This window comes from Amphibalanus amphitrite, unplaced genomic scaffold (assembly GCF_019059575.1).
Source record: "Amphibalanus amphitrite isolate SeventyFive unplaced genomic scaffold, NRLGWU_Aamphi_draft 000000F_arrow, whole genome shotgun sequence".
Lineage (NCBI taxonomy): Eukaryota > Metazoa > Arthropoda > Thecostraca > Balanomorpha > Balanidae > Amphibalanus > Amphibalanus amphitrite.
Window position 1 is genome coordinate 2658620 of NW_024881498.1, and position 20454 is coordinate 2679073.

General features: G+C 51.8%; 1 protein-coding gene across 2 annotated transcripts in view; it reads right to left on the minus strand.

The window, feature by feature from the left end:
* LOC122394072 (sulfide:quinone oxidoreductase, mitochondrial-like) overlaps window positions 1-20454 on the minus strand; it is a 98945-nt gene that overhangs the window by 5173 nt on the left and 73318 nt on the right. For both annotated transcript variants that reach the window (XM_043332121.1, XM_043391039.1), the window contains exons 3-7: window positions 9519-9638; window positions 2437-2541; window positions 1847-2041; window positions 1184-1393; window positions 320-506 (exon numbers count right to left, since the gene is read on the minus strand). In XM_043332121.1, coding sequence (XP_043188056.1) covers window positions 320-506; window positions 1184-1393; window positions 1847-2041; window positions 2437-2541; window positions 9519-9638 — 817 coding nt within the window. The remainder of the gene's footprint in view (window positions 1-319; window positions 507-1183; window positions 1394-1846; window positions 2042-2436; window positions 2542-9518; window positions 9639-20454) is intronic.

Consider the following 20454-nt stretch of genomic DNA (forward strand, 5'->3'; position numbering starts at 1 on the left):
ATCCACTTTCCCGGCCGTTAGCGAATCATTTCCGTCCCACGTGTGACGTGACCAATGACCTTTTACACGGAGGTAGGTATGATATCAGACGACTGGAAATATGCCAAAGAGTCGCCCCTGATTCACAGCAGGGCCACGTAGTTAGTAGGGTCGCTGGCTCGGCAGGATCCCGTCATGTACCGACGCTCTGGGGCGTTACGTACCGCCGGTCCCGGTCCGGGGCGTTACGTACCGCCGGTCCCGGTCCGGGTTACGTACCGCCGGTCCGGCTCCGGGGCGTTAGGTATCTACGTTCCGGGCGTAGGGCCGCGTCACGTACCTACTGCGGCGGCCGTCTTGGAGGTGGGCACGCTGGAGCAGTCGCCGATGGCGAACACGTTCGGGTACCGGTTGTGCTGGAGGGTGTGTTTGTCCACGTCTACGTATCCGGCGGCGTCGGTCAGCGCCGGACACGCCTTCAGCACGTCCGGCGCCGACATGTTGGGCGTCACGTGCAGCAGCTCGTACTGCCGGAGAGAGAGAGATCTGGTCAGCAGCTCGTGCTGTCGGGGGGAGGGAGGGAGGAAGAGAGAGAGAGAGAGAGAGAGAGAGAGAGAGAGAGAGAGAGAGAGAGAGAGAGAGAGGGAGAGAGAAAGAGAGAGAGAGACGGGCTGATCGGCGGCTCGTGCTGCCGGAGAGGTCTGGTCAGCAGCTGGTACTGCCGGAGAGAGACGGCTGGTCAGCAGCTGGTACTGTCAGGAGACGGCTGGTCAGTGGTCAGAGGCTGACTGACTCTGGTCCGCTACTGGCGCTGCTCAGCTGGTGTGTGTCTGTGTGTGTGTGTGTGGGTGTGCGGACAGGACTGGCGGCGTCCTGTGGGCATCCTGCGGCGTCCTGTGGGCGTCCTGTGGTCGTCCTGCGGCGGTCCGCTAACCCAAATAATATCACTAATGGTACTGATCAGCCGGCCCGCCCGTCTTTACGACCGAGTCAACAGCCGCGCGGCGAGTTATGGCGCGATAGAACCGCCACTTACTACGCCATTGTTAGCTCAGCACTCTGCACAAACGGCATTACCAAGTGTGTGTCCATTCAATAAATTTGATCCGCAAACACGACACAGAGCACACAATCCATGATCGGTTGTAGGTCTGAACGGTTAGCGCCGCCCTGTGCGGGGGCCGTGCTCGGTGGCTGGGCTCACCTTGTCGATAAACTGGTGCTCGGGCCGGTCGAGGTCGACGAAGACGGCCTCGCGCGTGTCGGGCCGCACCTCGGTCAGGCAGCGCCGGTTGTTGACGACGATGCCGCGGTCCTCGACCACCTTCCACAGCGACTCGGCGTACTTCTTCACGCCGAACAGCACCGGCAGCGAGGTGTTGTAGATGAGCGTCGCCTTGTCGCGCTTCCCTGCCTGCCGTCAGACGAATTATCACCACACGTGCTGCCACACTGCACCGGCTGCACCCTGACTAATGATCACATAATGATCACATCTACAGGGCCATTAGTTTTCACTGGAATTCAGGCGGACGTTTGAACAACATGGAGACCAACTGACATATAAACGGCGGATTTTGCAGTTCCTCGAATACTGATAGATAACCGTCTCTACTAAGCTGCAATCTGATCCAATTGATTTATTTACAGGACAGAATTCACTTTTCTTTCGGCATTAGTTAAAACCGTTATCACAGGTGTACCTACCTATCAGTTATTACCTTGATATTTTCAGAGCAACAATTAGTTACATATCATTCACTCTAATTAGTACTTTTGATCCACGTGGTTGAACTGAAGTGTTATTTGTGAAATGTGAATGTTTTGTGCACGTGGTGCCTATTCTCCATCTGTCTGGTTGGCTCACCTTTCTCAGGTACTGATCGGCGATGTAGAGTATTTTCTGAGGCGCCCCGGGACATTTGATGGGCGTGTTGGGGAAGGTGAAGATTGCGTTGCCCTCTCTGAAGGCCTTCAGCTCCTCGAACGTCTTGGGCGCGTACTTGGGCGAGTAGTTGGAGCACACGCCGGGCGTGTCCAGCGCCTCCTTCAGACCCTTTATCTGTGACGGCGGGCCACCGTGGTCAGCTGAGGACAGCGCTCGTCTCAGGGTGTCACTTGCACACTTCGGCACTGACAAATTACCTACCTACGCAATCCGTGCGTCATCAATATGATCAGTGAAATTAGCACAGTGGATAACGGGCGATCCGTGTACGTACTGCACTAGCTGATAGGTATGTACACAGTTTCGACTAAAAGGGAAGTATTGGTCGAATAGACCACGCCAATCGGACGTTGTTTATCCGAGTCGGACCACCGTCATCTCTCTGAACTTTGACGGGGCAAAAAAAGCAGCTGCGATACGGTCGGTGGCCGCGCTGTGGTGCGATACGGATCACGTACGGATGCGGTCCGTACGGATTACGTACGGGCGCGCTCCGTCTGACGACTCACCGCGTCCCAGTTGATCTGGATGCCCATGGCGACCACCAGGTACTCGTAGGTGACCTCGTCGCCGGAGCTGGTGGTCACCTTGTTGGACTTTGGGTCAAACGCCACCTGCCGATAGCGCGGGCCGGAGGCTACTCAGTCACTGGCGGGGTGATGCAACGCCCCCGGCGGTGGCCGGTCGACCCCGGCTCAATGTACCGGCCGTGTAGGGATACTGCCGCCCCGTCACCCGCCGCCCCACGATACGCGGCACAGTTCACAGGTGTGTGCTGCCGCTGCGAGCCGTGGTACAGAGCCGTCGGTACGGCAGGCGAGAGGCCTGTCGCTCCCGAACCGCCCTGTGGGCCCGGTCAGTGGCGGCCGGAGCAGGCCGTGCCGCCCCTCCTGTGCCGCCCCCAGGCCTGGTTAGTGGCGCCGGGGGTCTGCCCCTCCTGTGCCGCCCCAGTCCCGGTTAGTGACGGGTTTGCCGTGCCGCCCTCCAGTGCCACCCCCAGGCCTGGTTAGTGGCGGCTGGGCGCGCCGTGCAGTGTGCTGGGTACACGGTATGACCGCTTCATAACGGCCCGGCCCGTCCCAGCGCGTCCCTTCGCCCGACAACAGGTAAACATTAGCTCAGATAGGCGCGCCGCCGCCCCCGATACCGCCGGCAGCAGCTGCCGTATCGATCATGTAATGTCAATGACCCACCGTGTCCCGGCCTACAACTAAACAACCACAAACATGGTATCAAAACTGTCTTCAGTCTGGCCGAAACAAAACGCATTTTGAAGCTCAAATATCAATATAACCTTATCTTGCAGCTCCTTGCCTTGAGCTCCCTCCGCAAAAGCTTCACTGACTTCTATACCCTCGCTAGCAGGGTTTGGTGTTTCTTTAATTTTTCAAATAAACAAACATAAACAAACTGTTCACGAACAAATGTGTTCGCGAACAAGTGACGTCATCAGTCAAATTTTGGTAAACAAACAACGAACAGTTCGCGAACGTTCATGAACTGTTCGAGAACACGGTAAAGAGGGGGTAGATAAGACCCCCTCTTTAGCCATTTCGCTCCTAATTGAGATAGAACCTTGCGGGAAAAGCCAGCGTGTGCGTCAGTACCTACGAACCACAGCGATTGGCATCCGATTTCAAGGTCTTACACCAACCGATGACCCCTGAGGTCAGGTCAAGTGTCACAAAGGAGGGGTTTGATTTTTGGTAAATAACTTCGCCACAAATAGTGGCAGAGCCGCGATTGTGGCACCATCGTGCTCGTCGTGGCCAGGCGCTTCGAATGATATACTTTTTGTTTGGATTAGGTCTTTTTAGGATGTTGACCTCAGGTCAAGGTTAGGTCAAAGCCCCTCGGGTCACAAAGCTCCATGAAGGATGTCATGCTGCATATCAATCGATTTGGCAGTTCTTTCCGAGTCAATTCAAGGCTCAACCGACTCGCTATCTGAATTTGATCGGAAGTTATGAGCGAAAAGCTCCTACTGCACCTAACAAACTTAGTGGCGTCTTATATGACGTCATGCAAGGCCTGAAATGCACAATTTAAGCTTCAGCGTTGCAAGAATAATTATGAATCACGATTCCCTGTGCTTGAGATATGACTGGTGCATTTTTCACATGTAAAACATGCCTGCAGTCATGTCTGCACAGTGCATGCCGTATGATAACAATTGCTCCAAAGATATCAGAAATGATGACTTGTTCATGAACGTTCATGAACGTTCACGAACTGTTCGTGAACAGAGAATCGTTGGTGAACATGTGACCTTGAATGCCAAAATTCGTAAACTATCAAATAAACAAACAAACAAACATTGTTCATGAACTGTTCATGAACAAATATACAAACACCAAACCCTGCTCGCTAGACCCTCCTGCCGGTATTATACGAGGGGGTATCGAAAAGTTCCAGGGCCTCCTCTAACATACCCACTGGGTGGGCAAATGCCCACCCAGTCACCACAATTGCCCACCCAGTGGCGTCGATTTGCCCACCCAGAAGCAAATGCAAAAATTCTGGTCCGGCCGGACGTCCGGTACTACCTTTCTGGTCTTAAGCAAACTGGAGGCTGTTTGAAGGTCAAAAAAAAAGTTTTCTGGTTGCCCGATATTCAGGGGCGTAGTCAGAATTTCCTCAAGGAGGGGCCAAACGCACAGAGGCCCAAAATAACCCCCTAAAAATCCAAAAAGCCATCTGGTTGGATCCAATATTTTTTTGGAGGGGGCCCAAATAAATAGAAAAATATTTATTAACAAAAAATATTAGAACTGAGGGGGTAAGCAGTCCATGGGCCCTGTTAGATAGGCCCACGAATAGCTTCATAGAGTCGCCAGTCGGTTTTGAGGGCGGTCTGAGGGCCCGTAGGTCGGATGAGGGTTCTTCAGACCGTCACAGGCCCCTACAGCGCATGAGAGCCTCGTAAGCCGTCTGAGGGTCATATAAGCCGCCTAAGGGCCACTAAGACCGACAAAAGCCCTCCTTGCACTTGCAGATGTCCAGTCATGCCGACGGAGGGCTCTCTCAGACAAACTAAGGACCCGTTCAGGGCATTTGAGGGCTTCCTCAAACCGATAGGGGCCCCTCAGATCGACAGTGGATCCGATCCGAGCTCCCTCAAACCGATATAGGGTCAGACCAACAGTCGGAACGCATTGATTCTGTTTACACACCGTTGGACCCAAGTTGGACCCATCCCATCCAACTGGCCCCCTGGTTTCAATAGGGCCCCAAGGCTCTAAAATTGGGGCTCTCTTGGCCAAAGTATAACTACTCAGCTGTGTCAAAGGATCTGCCGCAGGGGCCTTTGCGTCGCCAAGGGCCCACTGTGTCAGCCAGGGCCCCTATAGAATAAGGACCCCTGGCTTCCAGGGGGGGGGGGCATGATCCCTTTGGCCCCCTCCTTGGCTATGCCACTGCAGGTGACAAGCGTTCTTCCAGGCGACCAGGGGGCAGGGGCCAGGCGACCAGGCCCCCAGGCGACTAGCCCCCAAGCGACCGGGGCCCTCTAGGCGACCAGGGGCCCCAGGAAACCGGGGGTCATCGGATGAGTGCAGGGGCCCATTGGGTCATCAGAGGGCCACATAAATGAAACTTCGATATCAATTTTCTTCCGAGTAAAAGACGTTTTATCCAGTGTTTGAAAAAAAATATCCCGGGGCCTGAGGGGCTCCCCCATGGCGCGTTTTGCGCTCAAGGGAGGGGGCCACTGCCCCCGTGGCCCCTCCCCCTTGGCTACGCCCCTGCCGATATTGTTATTCATGGACAAAGCCAGCTAAATCTCTAAATACGGCTGAGCTAAACAAATAAGCAAGAATCATTACCGGTTCGGGTAGCCTTTACTACAATGTATTATGCTAGTTAGCCCTCGCCCGGTGAGGGGGGTTGATGCACCCCCCTAAGGTTTTTCACAAATAACGTAAAAACGGCGGCGCTCAAATTTAGCATACCCTCTGGGGCAACCTTTTGGCACTTGTCCTGAAAATTTCAGGTCTCTAGTCTTTTCAGGTCAGGTCACCAGGCCATAAACCCCGTACAAGGTCAGGGGAAAATTGGACTATGTAGTTTAGCGGCAACCGAATGCCAGAGTTTTTCGTTGATAGCGTGGGTTCTATAGCACGTAGCGCTACCAAATTTAACCCTCGCATGTGTAGGGGGGGTCGGATGGACCCCCCATGGTTTTTCGCGAATAACTCGCGTAAAAAGCAGCCGATCGCAATGAAACTTTCAGTACCCTCGCATTGATCAATTTTACACCTACCCTGAAAATCTCATGACCCTGACCCAAATGACCTTTGACCTGTGACCTCTTTTCCGAGACCATGTTTGGCCGGAATCGCGATTCCGCGTATGTCGGCTCGCATTAGCCGCGCGTTTGCAAGCTTTTCGTGGTTTCAAACGCTCAAACATATGATTTGATGTTGCTCCCATGCATAAGGGTGGGTGTCAAGGTCACCTGAAGGTCAGGTCAGGTCATTGACCTTTGGTGACCTCGGGTGACCTCGGTTCACTTTTTCGAGTTTTACATGTTTCTAGGCTAGTTTTTGGAGCTGAATTCGAATTTAGCAACCATTTGAACATTTACGAAGTAGTTTTGGTGCCTTCGTAACATGTTACGAAGCTGTCAGAGGCGGTTGACAGGTACTACGAACACCCGTCACAACCCCTACTGGTTGACCTGACCTGACCTGACCCGACCTGGTCTAAATGCTTAAAGACATCATCTGTGATCAAAACTAACACGATATTCGTGATCAGCACCCCGAAAAACCCCTTAGCAGCCACACTTTACGACTTTCTAATAGGTCCCGATTTTCCCGACTTTGGGTCATTGACCTGACCTGGAAGGTCAACCAATGACCTAGGACCTTAAAATTGGGTATCATCGGCTTCCTCTCGTCACGGGCAACACGCTCGTTTTTTCCTCGAAGCTCTAGCTTGATCAGGGGCCAAACGGCAAGGGGGGTCCAACCGACCCCCCTCCCCACTACACATTAGAAGCTGGCAAACGCCGCACACATGCGAGGGTTAAGACACGACTTGGAGCATCTGTTTGTCACTTGGCCTTGGAGTTTTAGGTTCTAGTGACCCGAGGCCAGGTCACAAGGTCACAAAAACTGGTACATTGTCAAAATAGCAAGAATACCGATTAAGAATACCTACCTACCACGCAGTTTGCGGAGGGCTGTACATGTAACTCTGGAACGAATCGCTCGAGCATCGCTAACCATAAAACATACGACAAAAGTTAACTTTGCAAACTATCATCTTATTTCCAATGACGGCACTGCTTATTTCGCCTCACCCCCGCCCCCCCCCCCCGCGGTAACAGGTTTTGAAATTGGTTGAACCTCAAAATAGTGGCTGGATTCGCCCTTGGGCAGGGGAGTAGCGAAAATTCTGCCCACCCAGTGAAAAATCCTTAGAGGAGGCCCTGAAAAGTTCTGATCATCACCATGAATTAGATGTGATACAAATTTGATTTTTTTACATGATGTTCATTACTTCTTCACAAGTCACCACACACGACCGCAAACTTTTATTGCATCGTTTCTTGAACTGCCTCAGGCGGTCATTGTAGAACCTTCGCACTGTCCCGTAAATCACTGCTTCACCTCATCAATGACGTCATTTCTGTCCTTCAATCACCGGCCATACTGTGGATTCTTCATCTCCCGTAACAATCAAGAGTCAGTTAATACCCGGTCAGGTGAATTTGTTAGATGCGGTAGGATTTAATGTCCACATCATGTTGTTTCTTCAATCGCAGCTCAGGACGAATGGGTGGGGGCACTGTCCGTGAGGATAAAACATCTTTCTTGGGCTTTTTTTGCGGCGATTCTGCTTGAGGCCATCTCGCAATTTCTTCAAAAGTGTGCAGTAGCGCATGCTTATCATTATCCGACCATTATCAAGACAGTCGGTAATGACTATCCTACGCCAGATCCAGAACACTGAGAGCATTGACTTTCCATATCGGCTTCTGCATCTTCGCCTTTTAAGAAGGGCAGATGTGCCGTGCTTAAACTTCTAGATCATCTTTTTGTCTCTGAATCATACACATAAACCCAGCATTCGTCACAAGTCATCAAATGATCAAGGATGTCTTCAATTTCCTAAAAAAAGGCCTAGTTTTCGTTTCGAAAGGCCAAGACGAATTTTTCTCTCGAACAAAGTAGACACACGAACTTCTAAGCGGGCTGACTCCTTTATCGTCTGTAGTTCTTCGCTGATAATATTTTCAGACACTGCCAGCATTGAGACCTTTCTGTTGCACAATCATCTGAAAGGCCACACGACGATCTGTAAGGATGAGGTCCTCCACTTCCTTCACAGTCACCACCTTGTCAATCACTGGTAGTCATTCACTTCTTGACTCCCTTGCAAAGGCTATGCAACCAAGTTGAAAATTATTTCTTCATTTTCGGTAAGTGCATGAGATGGGCTTTCTTCGCCATAAACTAAGTTCACGTTCTTGATGTATTTTATCAGTGTGATACCGTTTCAAATGCATTAGTTGGATGACGGTTCGGTCCTCAGTGGGCCCAATGCTCATCTTTTTTACTTCTAAGTCTCTCCTACATAAGATAAAACCACTTCTCAGGATTTTCTTTGCGGGAACATTGTTCTTGAGAACCAAATATAATGCCTACCAAAAATCATCAAAATCGGTCTATATCTTCTATGTGATGATCAGAACTTTTCGATACCCCCTCGTACTCCTCGGTGAACCGACACGTACCACCCCGCACTGGACCCTGCCCCCGCCGCCCGCCCCGGACTCTTGTTATATAACGCCCTGCCGCCCCTGCCCTGACCCCCGGACTGGCCCCTGTATTAGAGCCGTCGTTCTGCCGCCGTCAGTCCGCGGCCGGCCAGCCCGAGCCCTGATCGGCGGCCGGCTAGTACTCTTGCCGGCGCTCACATACGTGCACGTTACCCCGGCAACGGGCTATTGACCAATGAGAAGCGAGAAAAGTGTTACGTCACTGCGATTTTTCATATACCTGTGCCCCCCGGACGTGACGTAGTGTGCTCGCGCGCGTGCAGGGTCTCTGCGATCGAAAAAGAGCGCTAGCAGCGCGCCACTCGACGCCGCAATTGTCAAAAGCGGCGTGTTAGTATGGTTTATTATGAATGATGTGCGTAAATGTGAGTTTTTATGTTGTTAATTTGGAGGAAATGGTTGGAATAAAATAAGTTATTTTTATTTCTATTGGTTAGAGTTTTTATTCAAAAGATTTCGGTCTATAGCATTGATATTTACTGAAAATACCTTCGTTTGAATAAACTGCGGATATTTGGCAACTGAAGTGTTAGGTAAGCCTAAATGATACGTAAAAAGGTAAGAGACACCCTGATTATCATTTGAGGAACGAAAATATATGAATTTCCCTTATAAGACTCGCTCAATATGCTACTCCGTGGTTTATGCCCCGAGGGTGTCCGAGGGTTCCCGTTAGTTTGTCGTTGGCGCTCGGCTCGCGCGCGAGCCGACGTCATCGCCCGTGACGTCGGCTCGCGGAATGCGTCATACCCTGCACACAAAATAGCCGGCTGCCGAACAGCGCTCCGACCCGGCGCGTCCTACCGCTCTCTCCCGGATCCAGTCGGCCTGGGCGGGCAGCACGTCCTTCATGGGCCGCGCCGACTGCTCCACCGTCTTCATCCCGCCGCCGACCATCGTCCACATGGGCTGGTAGTAGTGCTTCTGTAACGGGGGGGAACGGTCCGTCAGTGCGTGGCCCAGGGACGGTCTGACCGAGCCACACCGGCAGACAGCGGACGGTGGATGTGCCTGGCGCCCGCAGGGGACACGCCTGTGGGCGGCGGTCAGGTGACGCCGCTCGGCGAGGGTAGGGACCAGGTCTCGACTTTTAACACGCCAGACGCCGTGTAAACATGGACAGAGGCACAGAGCCATCTGTTTTCCGATGCCACCGCCACCCTCTCTATCGCCATCCCATCCCTCGCCACTCCCGTCCCGGCGCAGACCGCAGCTCGGCAGCGGGCCGAGTCCACGCTGCTTCAACAGCCCCACCGCGGCACGGACTGCCGGCAGTGGGTCCGTGACCGTACTCCGTACCTACTGGCTTACTGGCACACTGCCACAGCCCCACCGCGGCACGGGCTGCCGGCAGCGGGTCCGTACCTACTGCTACAGCCCCACCACGGCACAGACTGCCCGTAAGAGTCCGTACCTACTGCCACAGCCCCACCGCGGCACGGACTGCGTACAGTGGGTCCTTACTCCGTGCCTACCAGGGCTACTGGTAGGTACGGACTACGGAGTATGGCAGTCCGTACTCCCACCGCAGCACGGAGTACGGACTGCCGAGTGCCCACAGTGAGGTCGCGCGCCGCAAACGCCCGACTGCCCCCCCCCCCCAAAAAAAAATAAATGTAACGGAAGTTAGCAGGGATTCAGCAGGGGTTCAGCAGGGATTCAGCAGGGATCGACGGCCCCTACGATTTCGCTGAATTTTGGTGGAGAGGTGCAGAATGGTGTCCTCTATCGAAAATCCTAGTGCCAAAATGCGGGGAATCCATCAGGGGGGCCACAAATCCCAAAAAACAGTATGCCCTCGGGGCACAATCGACGAACTTTGAAAACCCTACTTCTAGCCGTCAAAACAGCTAAAAATGCACGTCATTCGAAAGAGGACAAAATTTTACGTACAACGGTACCAAATTTAGGGGGCTAGCGCCCCCCTGAACCGAACAAAACAGCTTCAAATATATGGGCCCGGGAGTATGCCCTCGGGGCATAAATAAATGTTTTCAACAATTTCAGGCCTATAACATCGACGAAATCCAGCAATATGCACATCATTGGAAAGAGCGTAATTTCCCAAACAAAAAACCCAAGTAACATTTTTCGATGGGGCCCACCTGCGGCCCACAGGACCCAATTGAAATTTGGGGCCCAATGGGGCGACCCCTACGATTTTCTTCAAAATTGGCACAGACACTCTCCTGGGCCCCCTCTTTAATCCGGCTGAAGAAACCTACCGGGGAATCCAAAGGAAGGGGCCCAAAGAGGGCCCCAAAGAGGCCCTTTCTAAGTATTGCCCCTAATTTCGCGACCAACCCCGGCAATATGCACATCATTGGAAAGACCGTAATTTCCCAAACAAAAAACCCAAGTAACATTTTTCGATGGGGCCCACCTGGGGCCCACAGGACCCAATTGAAATTTGGGGCCCAATGGGGCGGCCCCTACGATTTTCTTCAAAATTGGCACAGACACTCTCCTGGGCCCCCTCTTCAATCTGGCTGAAGAAACCTACCGGGGAATCCAAAGGAAGGGGCCCAAAGAGGGCCCCAAAGAGGCCCTTTCTAAGTATTGCCCCTAATTTCGCGACCAACCCCGGCAATATGCACATCATTGGAAAGAGCGTAATTTCCCAAACAAAAAACCCAAGTAACATTTTTCGATGGGGCCCACCTGGGGCCCACAGGACCCAATTGAAATTTGGGGCCCAATAGGGCGGCCCCTACGATTTTCTTCAAAATTGGCACAGACACTCTCCTGGGCCCCCTCTTTAATCTGGCTGAAGAAACCTACCGGGGAATCCAAAGGAAGGGGCCCAAAGAGGGCCCCAAAGAGGCCCTTTCTAAGTATTGCCCATAATTTCGCGACCAACCCCGGCAATATGCACATCATTGGAAAGAGCGTAATTTCCCAAAAAAAACCCAAGTAACATTTTTCGATGGGGCCCACCTGGGGCCCACAGGACCCAATTGAAATTTGGGGACCAATGGGGCGGCCCCTACGATTTTCTTCAAAATTGGCACAGACACTCTCCTGGGCCCCCTCTTTAATCTGGCTGAAGAAACCTACCGGGGAATCCAAAGGAAGGGGCCCAAAGAGGGCCCCAAAGAGGCCCTTTCTAAGTATTGCCCCTAATTTCGCGACCAACCCCGGCAATATGCACATCATTGGAAAGAGCATAATTTCCCAAACAAAAAACCCAAGTAACATTTTTCGATGGGGCCCACCTGGGGCCCACAGGACCCAATTGAAATTTGGGGCCCGATGGGGCGGCCCCTACGATTTTCTTCAAAATTGGCACAGACACTCTCCTGGGCCCCCTCTTTAATCCGGCTGAAGAAACCTACCGGGGAATCCAATTTGGGGCCTCTTTGGGGCCCAAAGAGGGCCCCAAAGAGGCCCTTTCTAAGTATTGCCCCTAATTTCGCGACCAACCCCGGCAATATGCACATCATTGGAAAGAGCGTAATTTCCCAAACAAAAAACCCAAGTAACATTTTAATTGCTATATGCAATTTTTAATTGCAATATGCGAAATTAGGGGCAATACTTAGAAAGGGCCTCTTTGGGGCCCTCTTTGGGCCCCTTCCTTTGGATTCCCCGGTAGGTTTCTTCAGCCAGATTGAAGAGGGGGCCCAGGAGAGTGTCTGTGCCAATTTTGAAGAAAATCGTAGGGGCCGCCCCATTGGGCCCCAAATTTCAATTGGGTCCTGTGGGCCCCAGGTGGGCCCCATCGAAAAATGTTACTTGGTTTTTTGTTTGGGAAATTACGCTCTTTCCAATGATGTGCATATTGCCGGGGTTGGTCGCGAAATTATGGGCAATACTTAGAAAGGGCCTCTTTGGGGCCCTCTTTGGGCCCCTTCCTTTGGATTCCCCGGTAGGTTTCTTCAGCCAGATTGAAGAGGGGGCCCAGGAGAGTGTCTGTGCCAATTTTGAAGAAAATCGTAGGGGCCGCCCCATTGGGCCCCAAATTTCAATTGGGTCCTGTGGGCCCCAGGTGGGCCCCATCGAAAAATGTTACTTGGGTTTTTTGTTTGGGAAATTACGCTCTTTCCAATGATGTGCATATTGCCGGGGTTGGTCGCGAAATTAGGGGCAATACTTAGAAAGGGCCTCTTTGGGGCCCTCTTTGGGCCCCTTCCTTTGGATTCCCCGGTAGGTTTCTTCAGCCAGATTGAAGAGGGGGCTCAGGAGAGTGTCTGTGCCAATTTTGAAGAAAATCGTAGGGGCCGCCCCATTGGGCCCCAAATTTCAATTGGGTCCTGTGGGCCCCAGGTGGGCCCCATCGAAAAATGTTACTTGGGTTTTTTGTTTGGGAAATTACGTTCTTTCCAATGATGTGCATATTGCCGGGGTTGGTCGCGAAATTAGGGGCAATACTTAGAAAGGGCCTCTTTGGGGCCCTCTTTGGGCCCCTTCCTTTGGATTCCCCGGTAGGTTTCTTCAGCCAGATTGAAGAGGGGGCCCAGGAGAGTGTCTGTGCCAATTTTGAAGAAAATCGTAGGGGCCGCCCCATTGGGCCCCAAATTTCAATTGGGTCCTGTGGGCCCCAGGTGGGCTCCATCGAAAAATGTTACTTGGGTTTTTTGTTTGGGAAATTACGCTCTTTCCAATGATGTGCATATTGCCGGGGTTGGTCGCGAAAATAGGGGCAATACTTAGAAAGGGCCTCTTTGGGGCCCTCTTTGGGCCCCTTCCTTTGGATTCCCCGGTAGGTTTCTTCAGCCAGATTGAAGAGGGGGCCCAGGAGAGTGTCTGTGCCAATTTTGAAGAAAATCGTAGGGGCCGCCCCATTGGGCCCCAAATTTCAATTGGGTCCTGTGGGCCCCAGGTGGGCCCCATCGAAAAATGTTACTTGGGTTTTTTGTTTGGGAAATTACGCTCTTTCCAATGATGTGCATATTGCCGGGGTTGGTCGCGAAATTAGGGGCAATTCTTAGAAAGGGCCTCTTTGGGGCCCTCTTTGGGCCCCTTCCTTTGGATTCCCCGGTAGGTTTCTTCAGCCAGATTAAAGAGGGGGCCCAGGAGAGTGTCTGTGCCAATTTTGAAGAAAATCGTAGGGGCCGCCCCATTGGGCCCCAAATTTCAATTGGGTCCTGTGGGCCCCAGGTGGGCCCCATCGAAAAATGTTACTTGGGTTTTTTGTTTGGGAAATTACGTTCTTTCCAATGATGTGCATATTGCCGGGGTTGGTCGCGAAATTAGGGGTAATACTTAGAAAGGGCCTCTTTGGGGCCCTCTTTGGGCCCCTTCCTTTGGATTCCCCGGTAGGTTTCTTCAGCCAGATTGAAGAGGGGGCCCAGGAGAGTGTCTGTGCCAATTTTGAAGAAAATCGTAGGGGCCGCCCCATTGGGCCCCAAATTTCAATTGGGTCCTGTGGGCCCCAGGTGGGCTCCATCGAAAAATGTTACTTGGGTTTTTTGTTTGGGAAATTACGCTCTTTCCAATGATGTGCATATTGCCGGGGTTGGTCGCGAAAATAGGGGCAATACTTAGAAAGGGCCTCTTTGGGGCCCTCTTTGGGCCCCTTCCTTTGGATTCCCCGGTAGGTTTCTTCAGCCAGATTGAAGAGGGGGCCCAGGAGAGTGTCTGTGCCAATTTTGAAGAAAATCGTAGGGGCCGCCCCATTGGGCCCCAAATTTCAATTGGGTCCTGTGGGCCCCAGGTGGGCCCCATCGAAAAATGTTACTTGGGTTTTTTGTTTGGGAAATTACGGTCTTTCCAATGATGTGCATATTGCCGGGGTTGGTCGCGAAATTAGGGGCAATTCTTAGAAAGGGCCTCTTTGGGGCCCTCTTTGGGCCCCTTCCTTTGGATTCCCCGGTAGGTTTCTTCAGCCAGATTAAAGAGGGGGCCCAGGAGAGTGTCTGTGCCAATTTTGAAGAAAATCGTAGGGGCCGCCCCATTGGGCCCCAAATTTCAATTGGGTCCTGTGGGCCCCAGGTGGGCCCCATCGAAAAATGTTACTTGGGTTTTTTGTTTGGGAAATTACGCTCTTTCCAATGATGTGCATATTGCCGGGGTTGGTCGCGAAATTATGGGCAATACTTAGAAAGGGCCTCTTTGGGGCCCTCTTTGGGCCCCTTCCTTTGGATTCCCCGGTAGGTTTCTTCAGCCAGATTAAAGAGGGGGCCCAGGAGAGTGTCTGTGCCAATTTTGAAGAAAATCGTAGGGGCCGCCCAATTGGGCCCCAAATTTCAATTGGGTCCTGTGGGCCCCAGGTGGGCCCCATCGAAAAATGTTACTTGGGTTTTTTGTTTGGGAAATTACGCTCTTTCCAATGATGTGCATATTGCCGGGGTTGGTCGCGAAATTAGGGGCAATACTTAGAAAGGGCCTCTTTGGGGCCCTCTTTGGGCCCCTTCCTTTGGATTCCCTGGTAGGTTTCTTCAGCCAGATTGAAGAGGGGGCCCAGGAGAGTGTCTGTGCCAATTTTGAAGAAAATCGTAGGGGCCGCCCCATTGGGCCCCAAATTTCAATTGGGTCCTGTGGGCCCCAGGTGGGCCCCATCGAAAAATGTTACTTGGGTTTTTTGTTTGGGAAATTACGCTCTTTCCAATGATGTGCATATTGCCGGGGTTGGTCGCGAAATTAGGGGCAATACTTAGAAAGGGCCTCTTTGGGGCCCTCTTTGGGCCCCTTCCTTTGGATTCCCCGGTAGGTTTCTTCAGCCGGATTAAAGAGGGGGCCCAGGAGAGTGTCTGTGCCAATTTTGAAGAAAATCGTAGGGGCCGCCCCATTGGGCCCCAAATTTCAATTGGGTCCTGTGGGCCCCAGGTGGGCCCCATCGAAAAATGTTACTTGGGTTTTTTGTTTGGGAAATTATGCTCTTTCCAATGATGTGCATATTGCCGGGGTTGGTCGCGAAATTAGGGGCAATACTTAGAAAGGGCCTCTTTGGGGCCCTCTTTGGGCCCCTTCCTTTGGATTCCCCGGTAGGTTTCTTCAGCCAGATTAAAAAGGGGGCCCAGGAGAGTGTCTGTGCCAATTTTGAAGAAAATCGTAGGGGCCGCCCCATTGGGCCCCAAATTTCAATTGGGTCCTGTGGGCCCCAGGTGGGCCCCATCGAAAAATGTTACTTGGGTTTTTGTTTGGTAAATTACGCTCTTTCCAATGATGTGCATATTGCCGGGGTTGGTCGCGAAATTAGGGGCAATACTTAGAAAGGGCCTCTTTGGAGCCCTCTTTGGGCCCCTTCCTTTGGATTCCCCGGTAGGTTTCTTCAGCCAGATTAAAGAGGGGGCCCAGGAGAGTGTCTGTGCCAATTTTGAAGAAAATCGTAGGGGCCGCCCCATTGGGCCCCAAATTTCAATTGGGTCCTGTGGGCCCCAGGTGGGCCCCATCGAAAAATGTTACTTGGGTTTTTTGTTTGGGAAATTACGCTCTTTCCAATGATGTGCATATTGCCGGGGTTGGTCGCGAAATTAGGGGCAATACTTAGAAAGGGCCTCTTTGGGGCCCTCTTTGGGCCCCTTCCTTTGGATTCCCCGGTAGGTTTCTTCAGCCAGATTGAAGAGGGGGCCCAGGAGAGTGTCTGTGCCAATTTTGAAGAAAATCGTAGGGGCCGCCCCATTGGGCCCCAAATTTCAATTGGGTCCTGTGGGCCCCAGGTGGGCCCCATCGAAAAATGTTACTTGGGTTTTTTGTTTGGGAAATTACGCTCTTTCCAATGATGTGCATATTGCCGGGGTTGGTCGCGAAATTAGGGGCAATACTTAGAAAGGGCCTCTTTGGGGCCCTCTTTGGGCCCCTTCCTTTGGATTCCCCGGTAGGTTTCTTCAGCCGGATTAAAGAGGGGGCCCAGGAGAGTGTCTGTGCCAATTTTGAAGAAAATCGTAGGGGCCGCCCCATTGGGCCCCAAATTTCAATTGGGTCCTGTGGGCCCCAGGTGGGCCCCATCGAAAAATGTTACTTGGGTTTTTTGTTTGGGAAATTACGCTCTTTCCAATGATGTGCATATTGCCGGGGTTGGTCGCGAAATTATGGGCAATACTTAGAAAGGGCCTCTTTGGGGCCCTCTTTGGGCCCCTTCCTTTGGATTCCCCGGTAGGTTTCTTCAGCCAGATTAAAGAGGGGGCCCAGGAGAGTGTCTGTGCCAATTTTGAAGAAAATCGTAGGGGCCGCCCCATTGGGCCCCAAATTTCAATTGGGTCCTGTGGGCCCCAGGTGGGCCCCATCGAAAAATGTTACTTGGGTTTTTTGTTTGGGAAATTACGCTCTTTCCAATGATGTGCATATTGCTGGATTTCGTCGATGTTATAGGCCTGAAATTGTTGAAAACGTTTGTTTATGCCCCGAGGGCATACTCCCGGGCCCATATATTTGAAGCTGTTTTGTTCGGTTCAGGGGGGCGCTAGCCCCCTAAATTTGGTACCGTTGTACGTAAAATTTTGTCCTCTTTCGAATGACGTGCATTTTTAGCTGTTTTGACGGCTAGAAGTAGGGTTTTCAAAGTTCGTCGATTGTGCCCTGAGGGCATACTGTTTTTTGGGATTTGTGGCCCCCCTGATGGATTCCCCGCATTTTGGCACAAGGATTTTCGATAGAGGACACCATTCTGCACCTCTCCACCAAAATTCAGCGAAATCGTAGGGGCCGTCGATCCCTGCTGAATCCCTGCTGAACCCCTGCTGAATCCCTGCTAACTTCCGTTACATAAAAAATAATGCCCATATTTGTGGTCGTCGATTCAGCGACAGCCGCCAAGGAAACTACGTCTCGCCTCGCTGCAGCGTGTCGCAACTCTGGAGCAGCTGAGATCTCGAGTCGCTGCAGTGTTATCTGTGGTGACCGTGTTGGCAGTCTTCCAGTTATCCCGAGCTGTCGTCACTTCTCGTCGTAGTTACCTACCCCGCTGTCGTCACTTCTCGTCGCATGTCCACCGCGTGACGTGACGCGGCGCTGATGACGTATACCTACTCTATAGGTAGGTATACGTACTTACCTACCTTTATATAGGTATACGTTACTCCGCTGTGCTATAGCACAGCGGAGCACCGACGCGAGGGCCGCGCGACTTCCGGCCAGTTGGTGGGCAGTGTACCCCTACCTACATTACACCAGTATAACGCCTTTTGGGGCGACTAACGGAGCGAGCGAGAGGGTGAGCCTTGCACGTGCGAAATTTCGAGGGGGTACCTCCAGCTGATTTGTGCACGGCACCCTACCAACCGGTCTCTAGCGATGTGCCAAATTTGAGCACAATCGGCCCAGCCGTTCTCGAGATCTGGGAGCGGCACCCTGCACGTGCGCACGTGCTAAATGGGTCCCAACTGACTTGTGCACGGCACCCTACTAACTGGTCCCTAACCGTGTACCAAATTTGAGCGCCATCGGTCCAGCCGTTCTCGAGATCTGGAAACGACCCCTGCACGTGCGCACGTGCAGCAGCACCCCAACTCTGGCACATGGATATGCAGTGCCTAGTGGGTGCCTACCTACATGCCAACTTTCAGCGCAATCGGCCAAGTAGTTACCGAGATATTGCAACAATTACAAAAGTGACACCTCTTCGTTTTGCACGTGGCACGTGCATAAGGGGTCACCCACATGCATCGGGAATAGTCCAATACTTGGTAGAAGGAATGAAGCTACCCTACAAAAATTACCGCATGTAAATCGGTCAAGTGGTTGCTGAGATATAAGCGTCGCAAAAGCGTGACCACGGCCGGCCGGCCGGCCGGCCGGCCGCTCATACTCAGAAATTTCCGTTAATCTAAGGAAAGACTACGCTCGCTTCGCTCGCTCCGTAATCATCCAGTCTTTCAAAATGCTGGTTTACCCAATTTATTTACTACGGCTGACAAGTTCTGGAAATAATTTAACTGCGGATTTATATTAGGCATGCAAGGGGAATATATCACTTCCCTCAATATTATAGTTTTTGCCACATTCTAAGAGTTGGTATGCTTAAAACGATCAGAAAGGAAATGAATATTTACAATTGCGGCTCCAGTGGCGCAGTTGGTAAGGCGTCGGTTCTGTGGTCGGGAGGACCCGGGTTCGATCCCCGGTGCCGCCCGGCTTCCGGACTGGCGTCCCCAACTGTGTCACTGGGGGGTGGGGTGGGCTCCCGCCTTGCACCGTAGCCCTGAGGAGGAGCAGGAGCCCTCCCATAAATGGGAAAAACATATCCCGTGTGGAGGACGAGGAATAAATAAAAAATAAAAAACAATGGGAATTTCTTAAAATGTGTTTTTTTTAATAGGAAGAACTGTTTTCTTTTTTTGGCAGAGGCCACATAGTGTTTGCAGCGGAAGCTGATTACGCAATGACTAATCACAGGCATTAATTACCTAAAAAACCTAGTCCCGCTTCCGACTGATTGGCTGACGTTTAGCCTCTGCCACAGGTGGCAGAGGCTATTCTTGGCATTCTTTCGTAAGGGAAAAGTTCTTATGGAATGGTTTCGGAACCAGAAATGGAATATCTTTACCATAGGGTGATCATTGGGCTGCCTTAAAGCTTCTGATTTGTGCTTATCTCAGCTCAAGCTACAAAACTGCTATTTCAGTTCAAAACTCCATGAAACAGGTTATTTCTTAAAACTCTTCAAAATAAAATAAACTTGAATTAAATTGAACAATAATTTGCACCGGTCTGTTCCTTAGGTAGACTGGTCTCTCTGTAGGTAGGTATCCGGTCTGCTCTGTACCCGTCTGTTCCGTACAGGTCTGTTCGGTATCGGTCTGTTCTGTAAGTACCTACCGGTCTGTTCTGTGCATCTCTGTTCTGTTCTACACTGTTCTGTGCCGTTCTAATCTGTACCGGTCTGTTCTGCGCCGTTCATGCAGTACCCACTGACAGACCAGCCACGTCAAGGTCTGCCACGGGCGAATCTCGGAAGGCGTATCTCTGTGCCGATGCGGCGAAGCCGGTCGAGTGACGTTGTCTGCGATTCACCGGAATGTTGTGCAAACATGAGCCAGTGCTCATATCCGTGACTCAGCACATTTGCACCTCATCGGAACTATCCCTGTCTGACTGTGACTGCTTCCCATTATAGCGCCACTGTGCCTTTTGGGGTCTACCACGGGATAATAATTTCGGGGATGGCTATTGGGTTTTAACACGCGCAGTGGAAGGGGGGGGGGGCGGATTTCGCCCACCCCTCCTGTTTTTCGCCAATAACTCGCGCCGCAAGCATAACACCAATGTGAAATTTCGGCTACCTGCCCAGAATTGAACTGCGGATCTTCTCGTGCAAGAAATAAGAAAATCGGTTCACAACTTTTCTAGTAAGAGCGATGTAAAGTCAGACATCCTGCCGCCGCGGCGGCGCGGCGGCGCGGCGGCCGGCGCTAGCCGTTACGCGCCGCCTGAATTGTAGACTGTGCCGGGGCGGGACGGTTCCGTCTTTACATCGCGCTCCTTACCGCTGATTATATTAGATTCGCGTCAAATTTGGTGAGAAGACTGAGAAATGTACAGGGAATGATATGGTCAAAGAATTTTGAAAATCGGCCGGTAACAACTTGAGTTATGACTGAGTGTGTAAACACAAAATTGTGATTGCCGCGTTTCCCGCGCCAGCCGATCCCGCTTCAGCCGGCGACATCTTACCCTTAGCAGGCTTCTAACTGCCATATTTATTGTTGGATTAACTAGAAATTCACGTTACATACTCACAAATGTTTGGTCTTTCGTATAGTGAAAGAAAAAAGAAAATCAGCCGGTAACTTTTTGAGTTATCGGCGTGTAAACGCAAAAAAGTCGCTAATATGGCAGATTTGACCACATTTGACCTCAT